At 35.4% G+C, this 19,762-nt stretch overlaps 1 protein-coding gene across 25 annotated transcripts in view; it reads left to right on the top strand.

Annotated features, from left to right (window-relative positions):
* Positions 1-19,762, top strand: part of SLX4IP (SLX4 interacting protein) — a 108,990-nt gene that overhangs the window by 31,996 nt on the left and 57,232 nt on the right. For 24 of the 25 annotated variants that reach the window (XM_068940247.1, XM_068940248.1, XM_009673982.2 and 21 more), the window contains 2 exons: positions 11,966-12,055; positions 15,656-15,779. In XM_068940247.1, coding sequence (XP_068796348.1) covers positions 11,966-12,055; positions 15,656-15,779 — 214 coding nt within the window. The remainder of the gene's footprint in view (positions 1-11,965; positions 12,056-15,655; positions 15,780-19,762) is intronic. The other variant, XM_068940268.1, reaches the window with a different exon arrangement.

Raw genomic sequence — 19,762 nt, 5'->3', positions numbered from 1 at the left:
AAAAATCTTCTCCTGCATTAACGCGCCAGTAATTATTTCTTTGTTGATTACAAATTTGAGTTATATGTCCCTGCTATGGTAATAAATTGAAAGGGCTAGTGAGTGAAGAAACAGTTGTTTTTGTTGGCGCTTAATGTAACCTAGGGCAATTTTTACAGTTCTGGTAACTGATTATTAACCTGTTAAAAAATGCACCGTTTTTATTATTGTAAAATGCTATATTGCACTCAGACTTTTCATTATCTTTGTCAGTTTGGAAAGTGTTTTTCACAAGAGCAAAATAGAGCTGATGAAAATGATTCATCCCTTGCAGGATTTAAAGGAGTTGGCAGTGGAAGTTTTTGTGAAAGTCTTGACTTTATTGTTTGCTGGCAATAAATTGCTATGCAGCAGATAGGGGTATTTGTTACATGTAAGCTATATTAGTTTCCTGCTTACAGAGCTAAGCAGGTGCATATTGGTTATGGAAACTTAGCTATGTTGAAGGCATGTTAAAACTAAAAACTCAAAACTGAATTGCTTAGTATGTTGCTGGCTAGACATAAACATTGCAATTAGCCAGAATTTAATTCAGTTAGTTGACATCTTAGATGCTTGGTATTAGATGGCATATCTTATTTTACTGAGCTGCTCTCTTCTGTCAGATTATCTGTGGGCCTCACCTGTTTGGGAGATGCATTACGGAGGAATTGTGACTTTGATAGGCAAGAAGAAATTCTTGAATGGTGATTTAAATTCATGAAAAATATTATGAAGTGTTAGGAAACCGATGGCAATCTTTTGTGATATGCTTGATGACAGAGCAAGAAGAAAAATAATCTGATAAAAGTAGAAGTACATAACTAGAAAACCATTAAAATAATTAAAAGATTGTTTTTAAGGGACTGTTTTACAGTTCCTTAAGTCTTAGGTGCAGATTTTTTTTCCTGCAATTGTTTGGTTTAATATGGGGGGAATTTGGAAGACAAGGGTGAAGACTCATCTCCTCATCTCCTGAGGGAGGAGGATCACAAGAAGGCAGTAGCTGAACATAATGCTCTGTGTGTGCTAGTACACAAGAGCAGATAGTATTAAAATGCATTTGTGGAGATTCCCTATTTACTAAGATATTACTGTTAAAAAGCTGAAAATTTTGAAGACAGGCATATTAGCTTTGAAAACTAATTTTCTAAATTTGTGAGGTTCTTAGTTGTAGAATAAACAATGGCTTTTAATATAGTTTCTATTTTTGTTAATTCATGTTCTGAACTGGAATAAGTACGCACAAGCCAAGTAGTAGCATATGTGTTTGTATAATAAACTTCTGGCATATCTTCTTGTTCTTCACATTTAAACTGCCTCAGTTCCAAATATAAGACAGTGCCTCATATGTTGGGACCAGTTTGTCTGTCAGATAGCAGCAAAATTAGTACAAACTCAATTAAAATAGAATTAAAAGATATATAGATTTGTGCAGTATATTAGGAAACAGTGAAAAAGCCATTATAAAGAGAAGTCATGCATCACAGCCTACTGGGTTTCTTGGAAGGAATCAGTGAGTGTGAGGAAAAGGGAAATCTGGATGCAATAGCCCATTTAGATTTCCAAAGAGTGATTGACAAGGTGCCTCACCAAAGTTACTTAAAGTGAGTGAGCTGAAAAAGAAGGTCCTTTCATGGATTACCTGGCTAAAGGATAAGGGAGGTGGAGTAAATACTGGAGTCAAACAGTGAACTCCTGGGGCTGCGAAGTGTTTGTAAAAGATCTGAGAAGAGAGCTGAATAACAAGGGCTGATAATGAAGCATTGCAAAAAGATCTGATAGTGTTGAGTGACTGTACGTTAAAATGGTGGATGAAATCCAGCATAGTAAATGTGATGTACCTAGGGATGAGGGAGAACTCCCAATTTATGGCATACAAACAGTAGGTCCTGGTCAAGCTGTTATCACTCAGAAGTGGGTTCTTGAAGTGTACTGCTTTATGAAAGCATCAGCTGAAATCACAGTAGTAGTTTTGAACTACTACTTTCAAAAAGTAAAGTCAATTTTAGGATTTATTAGGAACAGAATGAGGGAAACAGAAGTAATACAATCGTTGAGCTGTGGTACAAATTGAGTGTACATCTGCTTTTGAAGTACTGTGTGCATTTTTAGTTCTCTTCAATGGCACTAAGAAAATTAGAGAGGTGTGGAACTTCTTCCATATAAGGAACAATTTAAAAATCTCCAGCCTGGAAAAAGAGACAGCTGGAGTTAGGTGGGAAGGGTTTAATAGTGGTCTATTAAATCACGGAGGGCGGGAAGAGATAAAGAAGACATAATTTTGTTTTAATTTAACAACAGGGACGTGAAATTAAACTAACATGGTAGTTTTGAACTGAACAAGAAGATACACTTCCTCGTGCTCACGTGACCAGTTTGTGGAACTGCTTGCCACAGGATACTGTGGATATAAAAATTTACACTGTTTCACAAAGCTGTGTGACAAATTCTGGTAGAAAAAATCACCTATGGCTTATAAATACACAGATCCAATCTGTGGCTTAGAAAACCCCTGAACCTCACACTGCTGAAGACCCAATGCATCTACTGGGAAAAGTATCATTATTTGCTTACCTTTTTTATATTTTCCTGTAGATATCTGCGACTAGCCACTGTCAGGCACAGGATACAGGTCTATGTGGGCCTTGGATTGACCCAGTATAACATTTGATATATTTTAAATGTACATTTTGTTACATAAAGTCAACACTTATTTATCACTTCAGGTGATTCTACTGTTTTCTGTGTGTTGGGATTACTACTAATTATCACTAGGACTTGACTTTTATAAACATAATTGTGGGAAATATTTCCAATTAGTAACATAATCCACATGAAATTTGAAAAAAATTGGCTTTGAAATTTAAAACTGCAACAACATGATTTTTTAAGTGCATTCCCAAATACCAGCTGATACTGATAGTCTTCTTAATATTACTTCAAATTATGTTTTTTTCTTCTTTGTGGCAAGATCTGATCTCTGTGAAATGAAGAGAAATTTGTTGGAAAGTACATCAATCCTTTTTTCCCTTTTTCTCTGCTTTTAAATAATACTCTTCTGAAATCCTGAAAGCTTGCTATTTCTTTTCTACTTGATAATAGATGAAAATGAGCAACTTAATAGCCTTATTGTCTGTACATTGTATTAAAATCAGTGTTTTCTCTTGTGTTTTCATTATTTAATTGACCACATGTGAAAAAAATACCTATCAATGTTCTTAGTAGCATCAAAAACAATTACAGAGCCTAACGAAGCCAATTATAGGTTCATCTATGCCTGTGTGAAGTATGAGGTTTCTTTCTGTTTACTATCCATGCAATGTTTGTTTTCATACTGAAAAAAGACAGACACTACTTAATTTAGATAATCTTTTCCCCTAGTGGAAGAGACTTTAGTATTTAAAAAATTTCAAAAAACTTCTGAAGGAAAGTGGTAGGGTTGTGGGGCTTTTATGTTTTTGTTTAAGTTTTAACAGATGGAGAAACTGAGTTGCAGAAGGATTAAGATTTGCAGAAGGATTCACTGGTTTTGTTACAAAATTTAGGTGTGCCTGCTAGATATATTTAAATACTGATTACTAGGTACACTGTGCCTACTGTGTAATATTAGACACACTTGTCTTCATTGTAGATAGCTAATGTGTTCCTGAATTCCTCCTGAAGGCCTAATGTTAGAACACAATCAGATAAACTTTTTCAGCTGCATCTGATTTAAGTTAGGGTATAATTGTCTCCCACCTGCTTTTCGTTGCCCTATTCTCCTACCAGAGGTTACTGCTTTCTGTGTTTGCTAGGATAGATGTGTGAATAGGCAGCCCTTATGCATTTCTCTCAAAAGGGTCTGATTTAACTCAGTAGTTTTTAGGATGAGTTTTAGAACAAATATTGTGTCAAAACTGGTTTAGGTAAGGGACAGTTACGCCCGCTCAGTCCTGGAAGCAGTAAACTCTGGAAGAAGTGAGGTGAAGGGAGAAAGGCCAAGGATGAACAGATAGGGCAATAGCTTCTTTATTAGGTGAAGTTCTAGTCTGAACAGCCTTTCAGGTGATCAGCATCCCCCAGGAATCAAGGTGGTACATTTCACAGCTGGGTTTGCTTGTCACTGACTCTTCAAGGTTCACCTATGTTAGTATTTTACACCTATTTTTATAAATCAGGTGTTGCTCCTTTTCCCTTTCCCCCTCCTCCCCCACTTAGTTTTTATTTATACACAAAGACTATTTATTATATAGTCCATCCAATGGCAGATGAAAGCAAGTTTTTATTTCTGGAGCACCTTTTAAAAGTCTTCGATTCTTTTTCCTTCCAGCTGGTAATTCCTTAAAGCTTTTGTTGATCTGTTCCATTTTGAGATACCGTATATTCTCCATGCACTTGATTCTGTTTTTTCAGGAGTAAGATTTAGTGTCCCTTGTTCAATTGAGAAGTTCCTCTGTTTCTTCTATTGTTCCTTTGCAGATAAAGGATTTGGTTACTTTATGTTGAGCTTTCCTCTGCTTTGTGTTGACTAAAGCATACTGCTGCTTAATTTGAGGATTTTGTCCAGAGGGTATCACTTCTGTAATATGCAGTTCTCAGAAGTGAATCACTTCTTATTTCTTATATTATTTCTGAAAAAGCTTTCATGCAGTTCTGAAACTTTCCTGCCTTAGTTTTATTTCAAAGACATATTAGTTAAAATGAACAGTTAAAAATACTTCTTTTATGCACTTCGAAAATGTAACATCTCAACCACTTGAGCAAATTTAACAATATTAAGAAATCCTTTAATTTGGCTTGATGTTACTTTTTTGCAAATATAAATATTTTCGTTTCACGTATTTGGCTTAAAGTCTGAGCATGTGTAATCAATGTATCTTTAATCTGTTAAATTATTTTGGCATAAAGATTTAACATCTGCAGATATTTTGTAGTGAAACATGGACTGCAGATGTTTGGTTTTCTGTTCCCCCTTGCCTTCCACTTAAGTAGTTGTGTGCTGTGGTAGGTAACATCTTCATGAGAGGGTGGGAAGAAAGTAAATTCTAGGGCAGGTAAGACCTCTTCATTTAGTATAAAAAGGATGAGAGGCTTTGTGAAATAATTGCAGCATGAGAGAACGTGCAACGATTTCCTGCTTGGCATCTGCCAACACTTCCCCGTTTTGTTTGTGCGAGTGAAGTTGGTCCTTCTCTGTCACTGCTGTACAACGGATCAAGAAAAATGTTACTGGATGCACTGTGTGCTTGAGAACTGCTGCTCCCTGCATCTTAGTGATGAACACATTACTGTACCAAGCACTGTGTGTTCCCTCAACTTCACCTTACGAGAGCTTTTAAATCATCTTTTTCATGGTATCCAAATGCTAGATTTATTTCATCTGATATAATGTACGTCCAGGGATATTAAGGATGGTATCTTTTCACCTTAATTTTTACTGCATTTTAATTTTAACGCAGTTTAAGTTTTGTCACAAAAAGCATACGTAGAAACACATAAAATCAAGTGGTGCATTACTAAGCACTTTAGCCGTTATATATTGTCGTTCTCTTCAAACAGTTAATAAATGCATCAGTAGCTTGCTAATACGTATTTAGTAGTCTTTGGTTCTGTTTTAAAGTTTAGCTTGTTAACATTAAAATGTAGCTTGGGACGCGTGTATGTGAAAATCTGTGAAAATTATTTAACAAATGGAAAGTCCGAAAAGGGTCCTAAAGTCTTTTTAATTGTATCTTCAGAAAATTACATTGTCACTTTGCTGCTAGAGACTGCTAGATTGTTGGAAATTTAGTCTTTCCTGCTATTTCTTGGCAGGACTTTTAAGTAGCCCTTTCTGGATTATGAACCTATAATTATTCCAGTTATTTTGACAAATCCCTAGACCTGTGATTGTTTAGAAATAGCTACATCTGAAATTCAATGTAGTTACTACAGTGAAGTGACATAGAAGTTGATAGTGAAGTAAATAATTCTCTGATCTACAGGGCTGAAGTAGAAGGTAGTAGTGGTAATTTGGGGTTATCAGTTCTACATACTTATTATGGTAATATCTGTAACTGTACTAGCTGGTCATCATTAAAAAATGAGTGAATTCAGATGTGCATAGCTCTTTGTATAAGGTGCGTGCTAGTATCATCATCTTTTCATATGGGTAAGAAACTAAATTCCAGCATTTACTTTCCAAAACCACAAAGGACGTCCCAAATTCTAATTTAGTACGGCAGTAACAAGGCTGTTCTTCTTATCATGAATCGCCTTCATAAGATCCAACTTCTATTATTGATAGCTAAGGGTGAGAGCAAGATAAGGTAGCTCTAAACTTTATTTGCGCCCAGTTACCAAAGATGGAGTGATACGTAGTAACATGTTATCCTGTGGTGCCCTATTGGTGTGTCCAGGCCTTCAGGACTGTCCTTGATATTTACAATTAACAAAAAATGTAATTTAGATTGTGAACTTGTTCAGCTATCCATCGGAGTGTTGAGAGTAAACACTGCCTCTCACCCAAACCTCCCTCTGCTCCACCCAAAACAGAGGTTAGTATGTGGTTGTGGCCTGCTAACTATGATTTTAAAGATACTATAGTACTTATAAGAGTATTTTAGGACCAAAGGGTGAAAGCAGCTTTTTGGAATCTCAAATTATCTTTGTATCATCTTGAACAGACACTGTGCTGCTATTTCTGGTTTTCTGGATCAGTTCTGACACAGGCAGGAACTTGGTATATATCCTTTCAAAACAATATTGAGATTGCACTGTTACTTGGAGACTTTGCCCTGAGGAAAAACTTGTTTTTTGCAATTGTTTGAGCTCCAGTGACATGACTCCTTTCCATATGTAGGCTACAAAGCCTCCTACAGAATTGGTACCAGACGAGTATAGAGTGACAACCTAAATTAAGCTTAATTCTCTCATGCAATTTATGCCTCTTTTCAACGTTGTGCTTGACAGAGCAGTTCTCAGAGACCAGTTCAGATACTTAGATTAAGTAATGACTGCTTGGCCTGATTGTGGGTGATGAAGTGTTCTATTTGCATTGAAACGTTCTTTCTTTACTAAATGACATGCAAATGCTTTGCTACTGCAGGTTTTTAGGATGTTCTTGAAATAGTTGTCTTGATTAATTTATTTTATTCTGTTGATTTGGGTGGATCTCTCACAATTATATGTTTTAACAACCTTGTATTAATCCTTAATTTGGATGTCTCCATTATAATCCACACTTCCGTCAGATCTGAAACTATTTAGATTTCTCTACATTTTCTAGGAGTTAAAGCACCCACGCATCTTTTATGTTCTTTTTCCTATTCTCTTTCGTCATATAATATTCTGTCTATCCACATCTTCTAAGAGTCTAATACCTTGCATTGCAGCCTAGTTTCTCGTGTTGTTCTCAGACCCCTCTTTTCTTAAAAGTTTGTTCAAAAGGTCTGTTCTCTGTTTGCACCTCTTTGTTTGGCATGTAGACCCTTGAATAGTCTCGATAGTCCTATAATTTATTTCTTGAATTTTTAGATACTTATTATTGCCTTCCTCTAAAACACCAGAAAATTGAACACTCTTCCCTTTTGGAATTTCTGATACATAGCCTACACACCTAAAAAGCAAGCCTTTGGCTTTTGAAAGATTACTTAGATATACCTCATTCAGCTTATGAAGGAGGAATTTCCTTCTTTCTTTTGAAAAGTTTGAATGCGTTTTAGCTTGGCTGATTCCTGCTGAATCTATGTATAGCTTAGTAGAGCTGTTTTTGAAGATAGGTGTTCAGGTTAGTCCCCTGGGTAGTTGCTGTTGATCTTGCTGTTCCCTTTTTAGGGAGATTTTGAAAGCAAGGGACTAAAAAGACCTAGACGTTACCTGTTCACTATAATCCTTCTTTAACAACACCCACTTTTTGTCAAAACTTCTTTGCAAGCTCCACTAACTCCAATATAATTCTATTTCAGATGTCCAAAGGCAGCCTGATTGCTGTAACTTTAGAGAGGCTCTTTGTGCTTGCTGCACGCTTACAAAACTGCAGAATATGGCCCAAATATGTTTTCTGAAACTTAGCAGAGCTCAGTCTGAGGGTTTGAGTTTCTAGTTACTTTTCCAGTTGTGCCTGTCTTCCATCTTTTTCCCTTTTCGTGACTCAGGATCTTGTAGTCCCATTTTGCAACTAGTGCAAGGAACTCTGGATTTGCCAATAACATAGTGAGTGACTCAACTTTGAGGATGTTTTGGCTCACAGCTCATCTTCTCAGAGCCACATGATACCTGTAACAAACCACAAATTTTGTACAATTTCTAGAACTAAGCAGTCTCTTTCCAGAAAAGAGATCAAAAGTAGAAGAATATCTGTATTTTTCTGCTTTTGCTTCTTAATTCTTAACGATTCTGAAGGCTGGACTTAGACCATAATCTCCTAGAGAGTTTCTGCATGTGGCTTCTTCTAGAGCCTTCACTGTGGTCTGTTGTTCCCCTTCTTTCGGAAGCACTAGGTGAGAGTTCCAATCTTTTATAACTTTGAGTCCCTCTTTTTGAGTGATCTTTTGAATAATCCCATAAGATGATCAAAGCCAGTCACTGGTGACCTATTGTTTTCCTAACCCACTCCTGAAGTTCAGAGTTGGAAAGATCACCTTGTCTTGGACAGTAACTAGGGAGGCAGTATTTCTGTGAAAGTTGACTGTATGATGAAAAATGCCTATCCTTCTACTCCCCCCTGCCCGACTTATTTCCCTAGGACAAAAAATAAAAACCAAACCTAAACCCTGGAGAGTCAAGAAAAATATCTGCAAAAGCTATTTGCATATTAAAATGTAACTTTATCTACTTCTTAAAGCAGTGAGAAATATATGATGTCAGGGGTCACCAAACCTCTTTTGCTCCCATACAGTCGACAGCAGTGGTAGATGCATAAGAAGCTATTCTGAGCCATGTACATATGCAGGATGAGGCATTTGGCTACTTGGAAGGTGCCCTACAGTTTGGGTAACTTTGTATATTAGCTAGAAACATAGTACTGCCAGATATATTTATGATTACACAAAACTAATTTACCTTTCATTTAAAAAAATGTATCTCCTGTGCTGTACACTCACTCGCTTAAAAGATTTTTGCCTATTGCTATTGTTCTAGAACAGAAAAGAGTCAAAATACTGAAAATCTTTGGTGCTAAAGAAAGGAAAGACTTGGGGGTTTTTTGGACCCAGAAGGGTAAAGGAGAAGAAACTTTTGCTTCTGAAAAGCTCTGGAGAAAGTAAAGATAGTATCCATGTATTGTCATAATATAGTTAGCACAGTGTGTAGACCAGTAACAATACATAATTGTTCTACTCAATGCTGTAGTTTATTGAACTTACATAAATGAACTTGGGATTTTAGAAAGCGCTTGGAAGGGATGGAATATATGAAATATCTTCTCTCATAATAAACAGCAAAATAATATTTCACATCAGCTTTTTTTGTTTGTTTGGGTTTTTTTTGGTCACAAAACCTCAGTATCTTCCTTGCCATGCTTTTGCCACCTGGAGACTGATTGTACCTCTTCTTAATTTTGTCTTTGGAAGCCACTTTCAGCTGTGACATTTTAAAGTGGCCATCAGGGTCTAGTCTTTTTTTTTTTTTTTTAAACTACTATCATCTCAGAGAGAAATAAAGTCATCACTGTTATTAAATACTGCAACTCTGGGAAGAGACTGCATGAGAAAGAAGCATCATCTCTATGCTTATCTTGGAATATTATTAGGCTGTTATAGTGAGTTTATTAATATAAAAAAAATCAGACTGGAAAAATAGAGATTTTTGAATTCTAGGATTATGAGAGCTCATTGCATCTGTTTCTCTATGTAATCATTGGTCAGTAAAATGTTCCTTTTGTGGTTCTTGACAGGTCAATTGTTATGTTGTCTTTTAAAATGATATAAGTGCTTCTCATCAGATCAGGTGTTCAGGTTTCAGTTTTGCCAATCACACCCACCAAAATCATTTCCAATACAAATTAAAGTAAGATTTTAAAAAGTTATTCTTAGTTTGCCTTTAAATTTCTGTCTATATATTTTGTTATATATCAAATACTTGTTCTTTGTTATAGGTGCTGATCGATGAATAAGTTAAGTGCTTTCTCTTCCAGAAATATGCAATGTCTGGTAACTTTGGAGTTCAGTAGTCAACTCAAAAGTTTGCTGGAGCTAACTATTGATTCACTAGAGATTTTTGAGAGAGATTTTTGTCATCAATTTAAAACTTGGAGAGGTTTACTATTGCAGCCATCTGGTAATTCTTGGTTCTCTGGAGGAAAGAGAGGCCTTTTGATAAAATAGATCAAAGCATTCTATTTTTTCAGTGAGTGATACCTGTAAGTAACTTAGAAGTTTGTCAAATTGGTTTCACAATGCCTATCTCATTTTACATTGTACTTGTAGTACAGTATTGATCATGAATTTTATTGTAGTTGTGTTTACATTGTTTAAATATTTCTGTTGTTAGTTATGCAAAGTATTAATCTAAGTGTTACTAATTTTAGAAATACCTAATTTACTGCATATGTTGTTATGACTAGTAAAATCAATGCCTAAATCCTGTTGTTATTTGTCTATACTGAACATACAGGAAAGGAGACTCTTAAATACTGTTCTGCTATACCATAAGCATTAGATATAGATGTACCTTTTAGACTCTCTAGGTGGTGTGTAATTATACTGTAAATTTAGAAATAACTGTATATTCTGCTATTTATACAAATAGCTCCGTTAGCAATTGGAACTCTGTCTTGGCTTATGCAGATGTTTGGCAATGAAGGGCAAATAATATAGAGAGAGATTTAGGACAGGAAGTGTACGCTGCAACATGTATTTGAAACAAGCCAAATCGAAGAACTGGAATTTACATACGCAGCTGAGATTTGGCTGGAATCAGGATATTGTTTCCATTTTGTGAGACATTCCATGTGTGCAATAGTCATGACTGTACATGTCCAGTCCTCTAAAAGACTGGGTTTACTGCATCACAGGTATGGCACAAGCAGCCGGAACAAAATGGTAAAATAGGCTCTTACCTTGCAAGTTGTTTAGTTAAAGGCTGCGTTAATGAGGGTTTGTGCTGTGTGACAGTAGAAGAAAGGGAGAGTAGAGGCTCGTAATGTACTATACCTCTGCACGTGAAAAGAGAAGTATTTTCTTGCTGGGGATGATTTAGCGCACAGTGAAACTAAGCAGATGTGTTTGTTCTTTATATTAGCATCTTGTTGCAATGACTGATACATTGAAAGAAGAAAATCATTAAATCTCTTTTGTTGCTGTATTCTCAATTAAGACCTATCAAGGAATTTCAGAAATAGTTGCTGTGACTTGGGATGAAGCCTGTATCGTCCTAACAACTAGATACAATGGTTATTAATAGCTTAGTTTTATTTTCATTTAACTACTCAAGATATTGGCTAAATGACAGATGCCAATGAATATTAGGTAGTTACAAATTCTTCAGACTTGCTTTTCTTTTAGTTAGCTAATATGGAGAGGTAAAAGTTCTAGAGAAGCTAAATTTTTAAGGACTTACTAATTTTAACATGCAAACTAGATAACTAATTTAGGACTAAATTTTCAGACAATGGAATGATGGGAGTTTGAAGGAATAGCATATTTTTCAAACATTAAAATTTGATTGAAACTCAGATTTTAAGGTGTTATATTCATAGCAGAAGAAAATTTTAAGTACTTGTACTTGCTATTATTGTTTTAAGTTTTCACCTAACTGTCCAAGGTATGTCTAGTTCTCTTATTTCTCATTAAGCACACGGACACCGCTAAGTGTGTATTTCCAGACTTTAAAATCTTCTGTCAACTTTTACGTTATGCCTGCTGTACCCATGAATGACATGCATCTGCTTATCTGATTGTTTATTTCCTTGTCTGCCCTACACATGCTTCCTACCAGCTACAGTTGAACTTTTTCTTTCCTCTTTTTTTTTTTTTTTTTTTTTCAGTGTGGGAACTTTGCTGTTCTGGTGGATGTTCATATTTTGCCCCAAGGCTCCAGTAAAGACACCAGCTGGTTTTCAGATCATGAGAAGGAGGTACAACAAAAATCAATTCTACTTCAAAAGCATGTAGCTGCAGGGGGAAAAAGTTAGATTGCATTGAGCTATTCAGAATTTTTCAGTGTTATGATGAGAATATTGTAGTTATACCTAATCCTGAACAGTTCCTGTGGGACCGCTAAGTCAACAGTGTGTGCTGTCTCTCTTTGGGTCAGTACATTACCACTTGCTATTTGCCTTTTAACGTTTAAACTCTGTGTTTGTATATGCACGTGTGTGCCTGCTGTTTTGATTCTTCTGGCTTAAATAACTTTTAAGCTTAAAAAATATCTCCCATTAGTTTTTGCAAATTATCTTAAGTTTGAGTGGTGAAAAAATGAATTGTGACAGATACCTTTTCTACAGAGCTTGTTAATGAAATATATTTTTTTTATTAATTGTTTGGTCGTCTTCTGAGAAATGTGAATGATGTTACACGTGGAGAGTAAGTGCAAGAAAATGCTTTCATGAGTATGCATGATCAAGTATAGTACATCCTCTATCTCTTATTAAAAGAGATTCCCAATCTCTATTTTGAAATGTATTGTTTAAATGCCTTGACAGTATATGAAATCTTATAAAATCAGTGCATTGGTGACCAGCAAAATTAAGAATGTAATGTTCACGAGATTCGATGTGATTTCTGCTAGGGTCTTGTGATGAGTTATTGGGAGGAGTTTTTCCTCGTTTCAGTCTCTGTGGGAACTTGAGAAGTTCCCTACTGAAAATGAATGCAAGACATGTTTCAAATGCCTGTGGACTTTCCCGCAAGTCTCTGTTACGGTAGTTTTCAGCAGATAGCTTTTCTAATAATGGCATAATTGACTTGTCACTGCAGAGCACCCCAGTATTTCTCAAAGTAATACATTTGAATAAAGTTAAAAGAAACGATATATTAATATTCTGAGAGAATGAAAGTGAAATGTTTAATAGTATGTGATTCATTTGGTTTGTGCTTTATTAACCAGCAAATGAAGAAAATGGGGGAAATCTTTTACATTTCTTTTTTCTGGATGAATGAATACACATTATGGCTTCTGTTTGTAACTGGCTTTACTATCCTGGTTATCTGACTTTTAAGTGTTTTCCAAATGTACTTTGTATGACTGCCAAAACAAAAGATATAAATTTCAGGAAATTAGATCATGATTGATTTAATAAAGAGGCATGACAGGGCAGCATTCATTACTTTTCTATGACCACACGTTTTGAGTAAAGTACAAAGGTTGCATATTTTCAACAGCTGAGACGTGTGATTCGAATAGCTTTACAGTTTGCTTCCTGAAAGTTGTATTCAGAGTCTTTGTTAAAGTGGGAAGAAAAAGGTCAGTAAGATATTGCAGACAAATTCTGCCCCTATGAAATACTTAGAAGAGACTCAGAAATTTTAAATTTTCATCTCAAGCAGTTTTCAACAGTTTCACCTTTTCCAAATTCTGCAGAATGGTGATATGGCCCTCTTGGCTTGTCTCTCTGACAGTGAGAAAAGCAGATGCTTCTTAGACCCCTTGTAACAGAAACTTGATCCTCTGCTTATGCTGGATGAAATTTGGTGGCTGCTATTTGTAGGAAGTGGAGCCCTCTCAAAGGATGTTACATGGGTCCGCGCCCATGTAGAGGCACTATAGCAGAAAAAGGATCACAGTTTAACGAAGCTGCTCGGCAGTGCCCCTGCTTGTGATGTGGTTCCTAGGTGGAAGGCGGGAGCAGTGCTGACTGGTCCGTTGCCTGCTCCTGCTGGAGAATGAGTTGCGTAGAGCAGGTGGGAACTAAATGAGGGCCCGTAAGCATGAAGATTTTGTGTGAAAATACAGTGTATGTTGTGTAGCTGGGCATTCTAAAGACCACAGTTTGCACACTACTGTCATATGTAGAATCATCTTGTGATTGTCAAGAGTAAAAGCTGCTATAGATGTGCATCAATAATTTGAGGCATTGTGGGGCTTGTATCTCTTTCTCTCCTTCTGCCTCTTCTAATTTCCTTTGCCTCTCTGTCTGACATCTTTTTCCTCTGGAATAATAAAGTCGCAGCTTTAGCTTTCTACTTTGAGAAACAGTTTTTTTTTTTTTTTATTTATTCTCATTTCTATTATTGTTATGGTCTCCCCGTATGCATGTATAAGTTCTCAGTTATACATTCTTTTTAGCACTGGGAAATAAGCATTGATAATTCCCTTTGAAATTGCTCTTACTTATACTTCCATAAATACAGGTCTACATACTACTTTGTGGAGGACTTAAATAATATTTCCATAAGCATCACAACTAAAATAAATATTTTTCATGAAAAGTAAGGAATTCCATACTAATCTTTATTGTTACAGAGTGAACCAAATGCACGTTATGTTTCAGCTGCTTTCTAGACTTTTTCATTTTAACTTGAATATAGTCCTATTGAAGGAATGTGTAATGAGATCGCTTTAATGAGTTAAACAGAAGAATAAGTAGATGCTATGTTTTATAAGTATGTTCTTCAAGCTAAAAGGAAAATATATTCTTAACTGAAGGAGAAAAATACTATTTGTGGTTCGCCAACATATATGCATTACTTTAATTTAGAGCAATACATTAACATTTTGTTGCTCTGCATACTTTCTAGATTAATCAAAGGTACGCTTGAAGCCAAACTATTTTGTTTTAGATGGTAATAATACAATTTTTTCTGTTGTCCAAACGCTATGAAAAGGTTAAAGAATATCTTTGTATCCCATGAAGTATCATTTCTGTGAGCACATAACTGTGCACAACGGAAAATGAGAATACTGAGGGAAACGCTAAAATATGTGCATATGAATTAATCTGAAAACTTATTGGAGAGAGTAATTTTCGCTTTTGGTCCAAGATTTTTGTTTTTAATAGTAATTTGGGCTGAAAGGCCTCTTTTTCCTGTCTGGATTGTATATGGTTTTCTTTGTGCTTTGCTGAAGGAAGTATACAAGATATAAATGGTTCTGTTTAGGAGAAGAAAAATCAAAATGAACTAGAGCAATTAGGTTACTGTGACCTAACTAGCTCCAAATCTCTCCCAAAATGTTGCACTGAATTGAAGCAAAATATCTGCGGTGTTTTTTAAGAATTATTGCAGAGGAATAGTGTGTTGACAATTCCTGGAAGTATTTTCTCTAATATTTTGCTTAACTTTCTCACGTTATGGTATATTTTTAGTGTATCTTAGTTTTTCCTGCTTTGGTTGCATGCAAATGGATTTAAGTAATTTGCTGATTAAAAATGAATAGAACTATTGTAATGTCATAGTTTATTTCGTCTCCCTAGTGAGCATTCTAACATTAAAGGCTTTTTATAAATAATGTAAAGCACGTCATACAGTGTGTCCTAGTTGAATCATAGTGTGCTTCCTCCTTTTTTTTTCAAAATATATAAGAAAATTATTTGGGTTTTTTTTCCCCCATGTTTCTCTTGTTCCATTGCTTTTTCTAAATTATGTGCCTCTGATCTCTATTTAGTGCCGCAGTACTTGATTGCATAGTATGTTTTTCTTTCTATGTTAAAGGGCGTGATTTGATATTGATTTTTATTATGCATCTGTGTGCATGTAGATAAATTTAGCTCTAGCTAGGAAAATGATTACTCTTTCAGGAAGTCTGCATGCTGCTAGAAGATGCGGTTGCTTCAAGGGTCAAACACTACTTGGAAGCTCCTAAACAACGTGGTCAGTGGAAATCGATGGAACAAGCAGCATCTGCTCCGTTGTTTGTAACAGGTAAAATCAATTATTTAATTTATTGTAAAACAAAGTATGGTAGAAACTGTTTATCTTTGTCATGAGAAGTTTGACATTGGAAATCCAGTAATCCTAAAGTGTCTGTTTTCTTATATATAAAATCATTTCAGCTACATTATTGGAAATATTAAGTGGATTTCAATTTTTGATGTTCAGTGAAAAAAAGAACATACTACTTTTAATATTTTAATCTATCATTAGAATTAAAAAAAAAAATGGTATAATATAGGATCCTCCAAAATTGATGGAAATCTTGCTGTTTTGTTTAGTTGGTCTGGATTCTACTTAAACTTTAATTTTTTTTTATATTAGAAATAATACTTCTTTCCTCCTCCTCCTTCTGACATGCTGTTCACAGTTTACGTTTTGTTACGATAAATGGCATTTGTTGTTTCACGTGCGTTACTGCATGTTCGGCAGTAGGGTTGAGCCTTTGGGGGTAATTATCATGTAGAAAAGAACAACAGAAAGAGCATTTACTTAATCAGAATAGTTTTGTTGGATTTGGTGTGTGTGTGAGAGTGGTGAGACAAAAAGATGCACTGTGAATATATTTGTGTTTTAGACTTACAGATACTGATTACTACAGTCTGTCTCTAATGATAGATCAGTTTTGGGCTCTACATGGCTTGCCAGTTTTTGTATAACTAGCTGTTCTGGTCAGTACGTATGGGCGGTGGATTTTACAGTGGACAGGCTTATCTATTGGTGTTACAGCACAAAATCAATTTAATTTCTTATAGTTTTCAGGAAATAATGACTTGATTATTACTATCTTAGAGTTATAAGATATAAATTATAAACTAGTCACAGGAAAGAAGGGTTGTAATAGCTGTGTTTCTTACCTTTCTTTAAAGATATAGAAATAGATATCTACTGCAATATTAATTCTACAGTTAAAGTAATTGTGTACTTATACTATGCCATCAGTGTACTGATGCAAATTTTTGAATTTAAAGTATGTAATATTAAAAATCTTAATGCTGAACAAATTCTTTGCCCCTCAAAGTGTTTTGAGCTATTGTAAAGGTATATTGCTATGAGATTCCAATTAGTTGTAGCTTTAAACGCTATTATCAATATTAATGTGAATTAGTTTTAATAAGGAAAACAGATTAAATACTGTATTGCTGGCTCAGTACTGTAGTCAAAATTATGAAAGCCTTATAAAAATATATTAGGAATACATGGGAGCTGGTTTGTTATGGTATGACAAGAGTCTCCGTCCCCCCTCAATATAAAATCAGCAAAAAGGGCCGCAGACCACTTAAAGAATTTCAAATTTTTTTCCCTCTGCAAGTGGGAACTGCATTTTATCCCTTTAAAACATTATAAATATTTATAAAATGTATGAACTTTTAGTTTGCTATACTTTCCTAGTTCTGACTAACCAAATTGAATTTTCTTACAGTGAAAGCAGAGGGATATCACAAAGGGTGAGAGGAACAATTATTCTGTGATTTGTGTGTGTATTTTTATGAGAAACCCTTTTTTATTTATTTATTTTTCAAAGTTTCCTGACTGAATAAAAAGTATGTTTTCAAAAACAATAATTTTGTGAGGGGAAAAAAAATGCCGGAGAAGCTAATTTTTTATATATATACCGACAGCTGCACTAATTTGGGGGTGGGGGGGAGGTTTCTTGAGATTTTTAGCTCTTACATTTTCCTTTGTATCACAGACTTTTCAGTTAAAATACTGGTACGTTGTCCTAGGGTGAACTGGTCTTCTGAGTGACTTTTTCCCTTATTTCCTGAAAATGAAAAAACTTGAGTAATATACACTAAAGAGAAGTCATCAGTAATGTCTGTGACTGTTTTTGATTAAGGAATATTTACTCTGAGTAAGGCAGAATTGCTGTTCCATCAGTTTTGTGCAGTTAGTATCGCTGTCATTAATTAACACAAAAAAATAAAGGAAGAAAGCAATCTATGATAATGAACATTCGTGTTGAACAAGATTTCCAGATCTAGCTCTTTCCTCTTCTCTCAGCCTGTGTTGCTCAGGGCTGTAATTTGAAAGAAAGGAGTGTTTTGTTCAACTCCAAGAATCAAGTTTATTCAAGTTACGTTCAAGTCTACTCTTACCTGAGAAAGGAATAGCAGTGTAGGTGGGTGTTCACCAGAGCAACTGGGACCTACCTCTAAGGGACTGACCCTTTTACGTGAGCCACGTGTCTGATCCTCTTTGTCAGTTACCAGCACTCAAGCATGGCTCCAAAAGCTCTTGTGCTTATTTTTCTCTTTAGGACCACGGTTTCTATTGGTGTATCTCAAAGGAGTTTTTTTTTTTTTTTTTTTTTTCCACCTGCAGTTAGATGAAGCATAGGATAGCTGGTCAGTGTTTAGCTGACAGTCTTTGTAGTATGCAAAGGAATGTGCAAGCTCTATATGCAGATAACTACACATACATTCTGTAGGTGCTGCTGGTGGAATGTTTAAGCTTGCAGCTGCTGTTGTGTTTGGAGGCTACTACAAGTTTTTGAGCTCTTCAAACTGAGTGTGTGGTTTCTTTTGCTCGGAGTTATGCAAGTCTGCGTCCAAGGTTTCACTGCTGTGAAATCCCCACTGTTGCAAGGAGGAGTGTTTCTATGAAGAGAAATAATTTACTACTACGAGTATCCCTGGTCAGCATTTCACCCTTCTTTGAACTTGCATCTCTTCAGGTCACTTTTAATTACTTATTTGTTCTCCACATTGCAGGCTGTATTCAAAAGTTACTAGAATCAGAACTATTAAACCACTAGTAGTAGAAATTTTAGACCACCTTTAACATGGTAGCGTTTTGTATTAGGATTGTCCTCAGAAATAAAAACCAGGCTACCTTACTTTGATTAGCAGATCTAGTCTTGCTGTCTAGATCTGCAGAACAGAGGAGAGGCTGTTACAATGCCCATCATAACTATTTTGAAGAGAAAATTAGCAGGTATCACAATTTCTGTTTAATGTTATATTATGTTTAATATTGCTTAATACCACCTTTCAGTTTTGCGGCAAATGAGGTAAATATCCATGTTTGTTAATTTACGTTTCTTTTTCATTTAAGTTACACCCACACTGCAGTGTGCGGTGGGTCGCATACCATCTTATTAGGAAATCTGTGGGTGTTGTACATAGGAGAAGAAAGAAAGAGAATGGAAAAATGAGTGAAAGTAGCCAAGACAAGCAAGTTCTTCCTATTCTTCTTTCTGTCTGAACAATTTCCCTGCCCCTCCCAAATGGCCAGTGCGAATGATCTGCCAAAGTAAGCTTTAATTTAATCTTTGGACATAGGCTTTGGTATATGCTCTCTGTTTCCTGTGTTTAATTAATGTCCGCATGTGTTTGATTTCAATTTGTTTTTTTTTTTTTTGAAAGAAAATTAAAATGTGATAGACTTCCAAAGATTTTTCCCTGCATCCATGGCTAAAACTGTGCAGGAAGGGCATTGATCATGTATGTTTCAATAGCATTATTTCAAGTTCAGTGAGTGTAAATCAACAAATAACAAAAGGCATATATTAGTGAATTTTGCTTATCCATTTAAAAACAGTGCTCAGCTACTTCACTTTACACTTATATAATCTTAAAAGTTACAACTTGTGCATATATACATGCCTTGCATTTTCACTTTGTGCTGCTTGTACTTCTCGATAACACATATGTTTTTTTAGTGATGTTGTCAAGCACGTAATGCTCACCTAGATATAAAAAGACTGTAGACCTGAGCGGGAGAAAAGCAAAGCCTGTTTTTTTCATGTTCCACAGAAGGTGGCTGTTTCTGATTAAGAGCAAAAAAAATATAAAGAGGCTATAAAGAGGACTGAGCAGAGGTTTTAAATACAAGGGAATGTTAAAGGGAGAACTATGGAAAATTAAGGAAGAAGGCAAAGTTTACATACCTAGAGGGGGAACAATAAGGAGGATGTGTAAAGAAAATATGACTGGTAGAAATCTCCACAGAAGAAATGGAAGGAAGGAAGG

Source organism: Struthio camelus, chromosome 3, assembly GCF_040807025.1.
Source record: "Struthio camelus isolate bStrCam1 chromosome 3, bStrCam1.hap1, whole genome shotgun sequence".
Classification (NCBI taxonomy): Eukaryota; Metazoa; Chordata; class Aves; order Struthioniformes; family Struthionidae; genus Struthio; species Struthio camelus.
The sequence above is the reverse complement of the archived record's forward strand: the minus strand, read 5'-3'. Positions and strand labels throughout refer to the sequence as shown.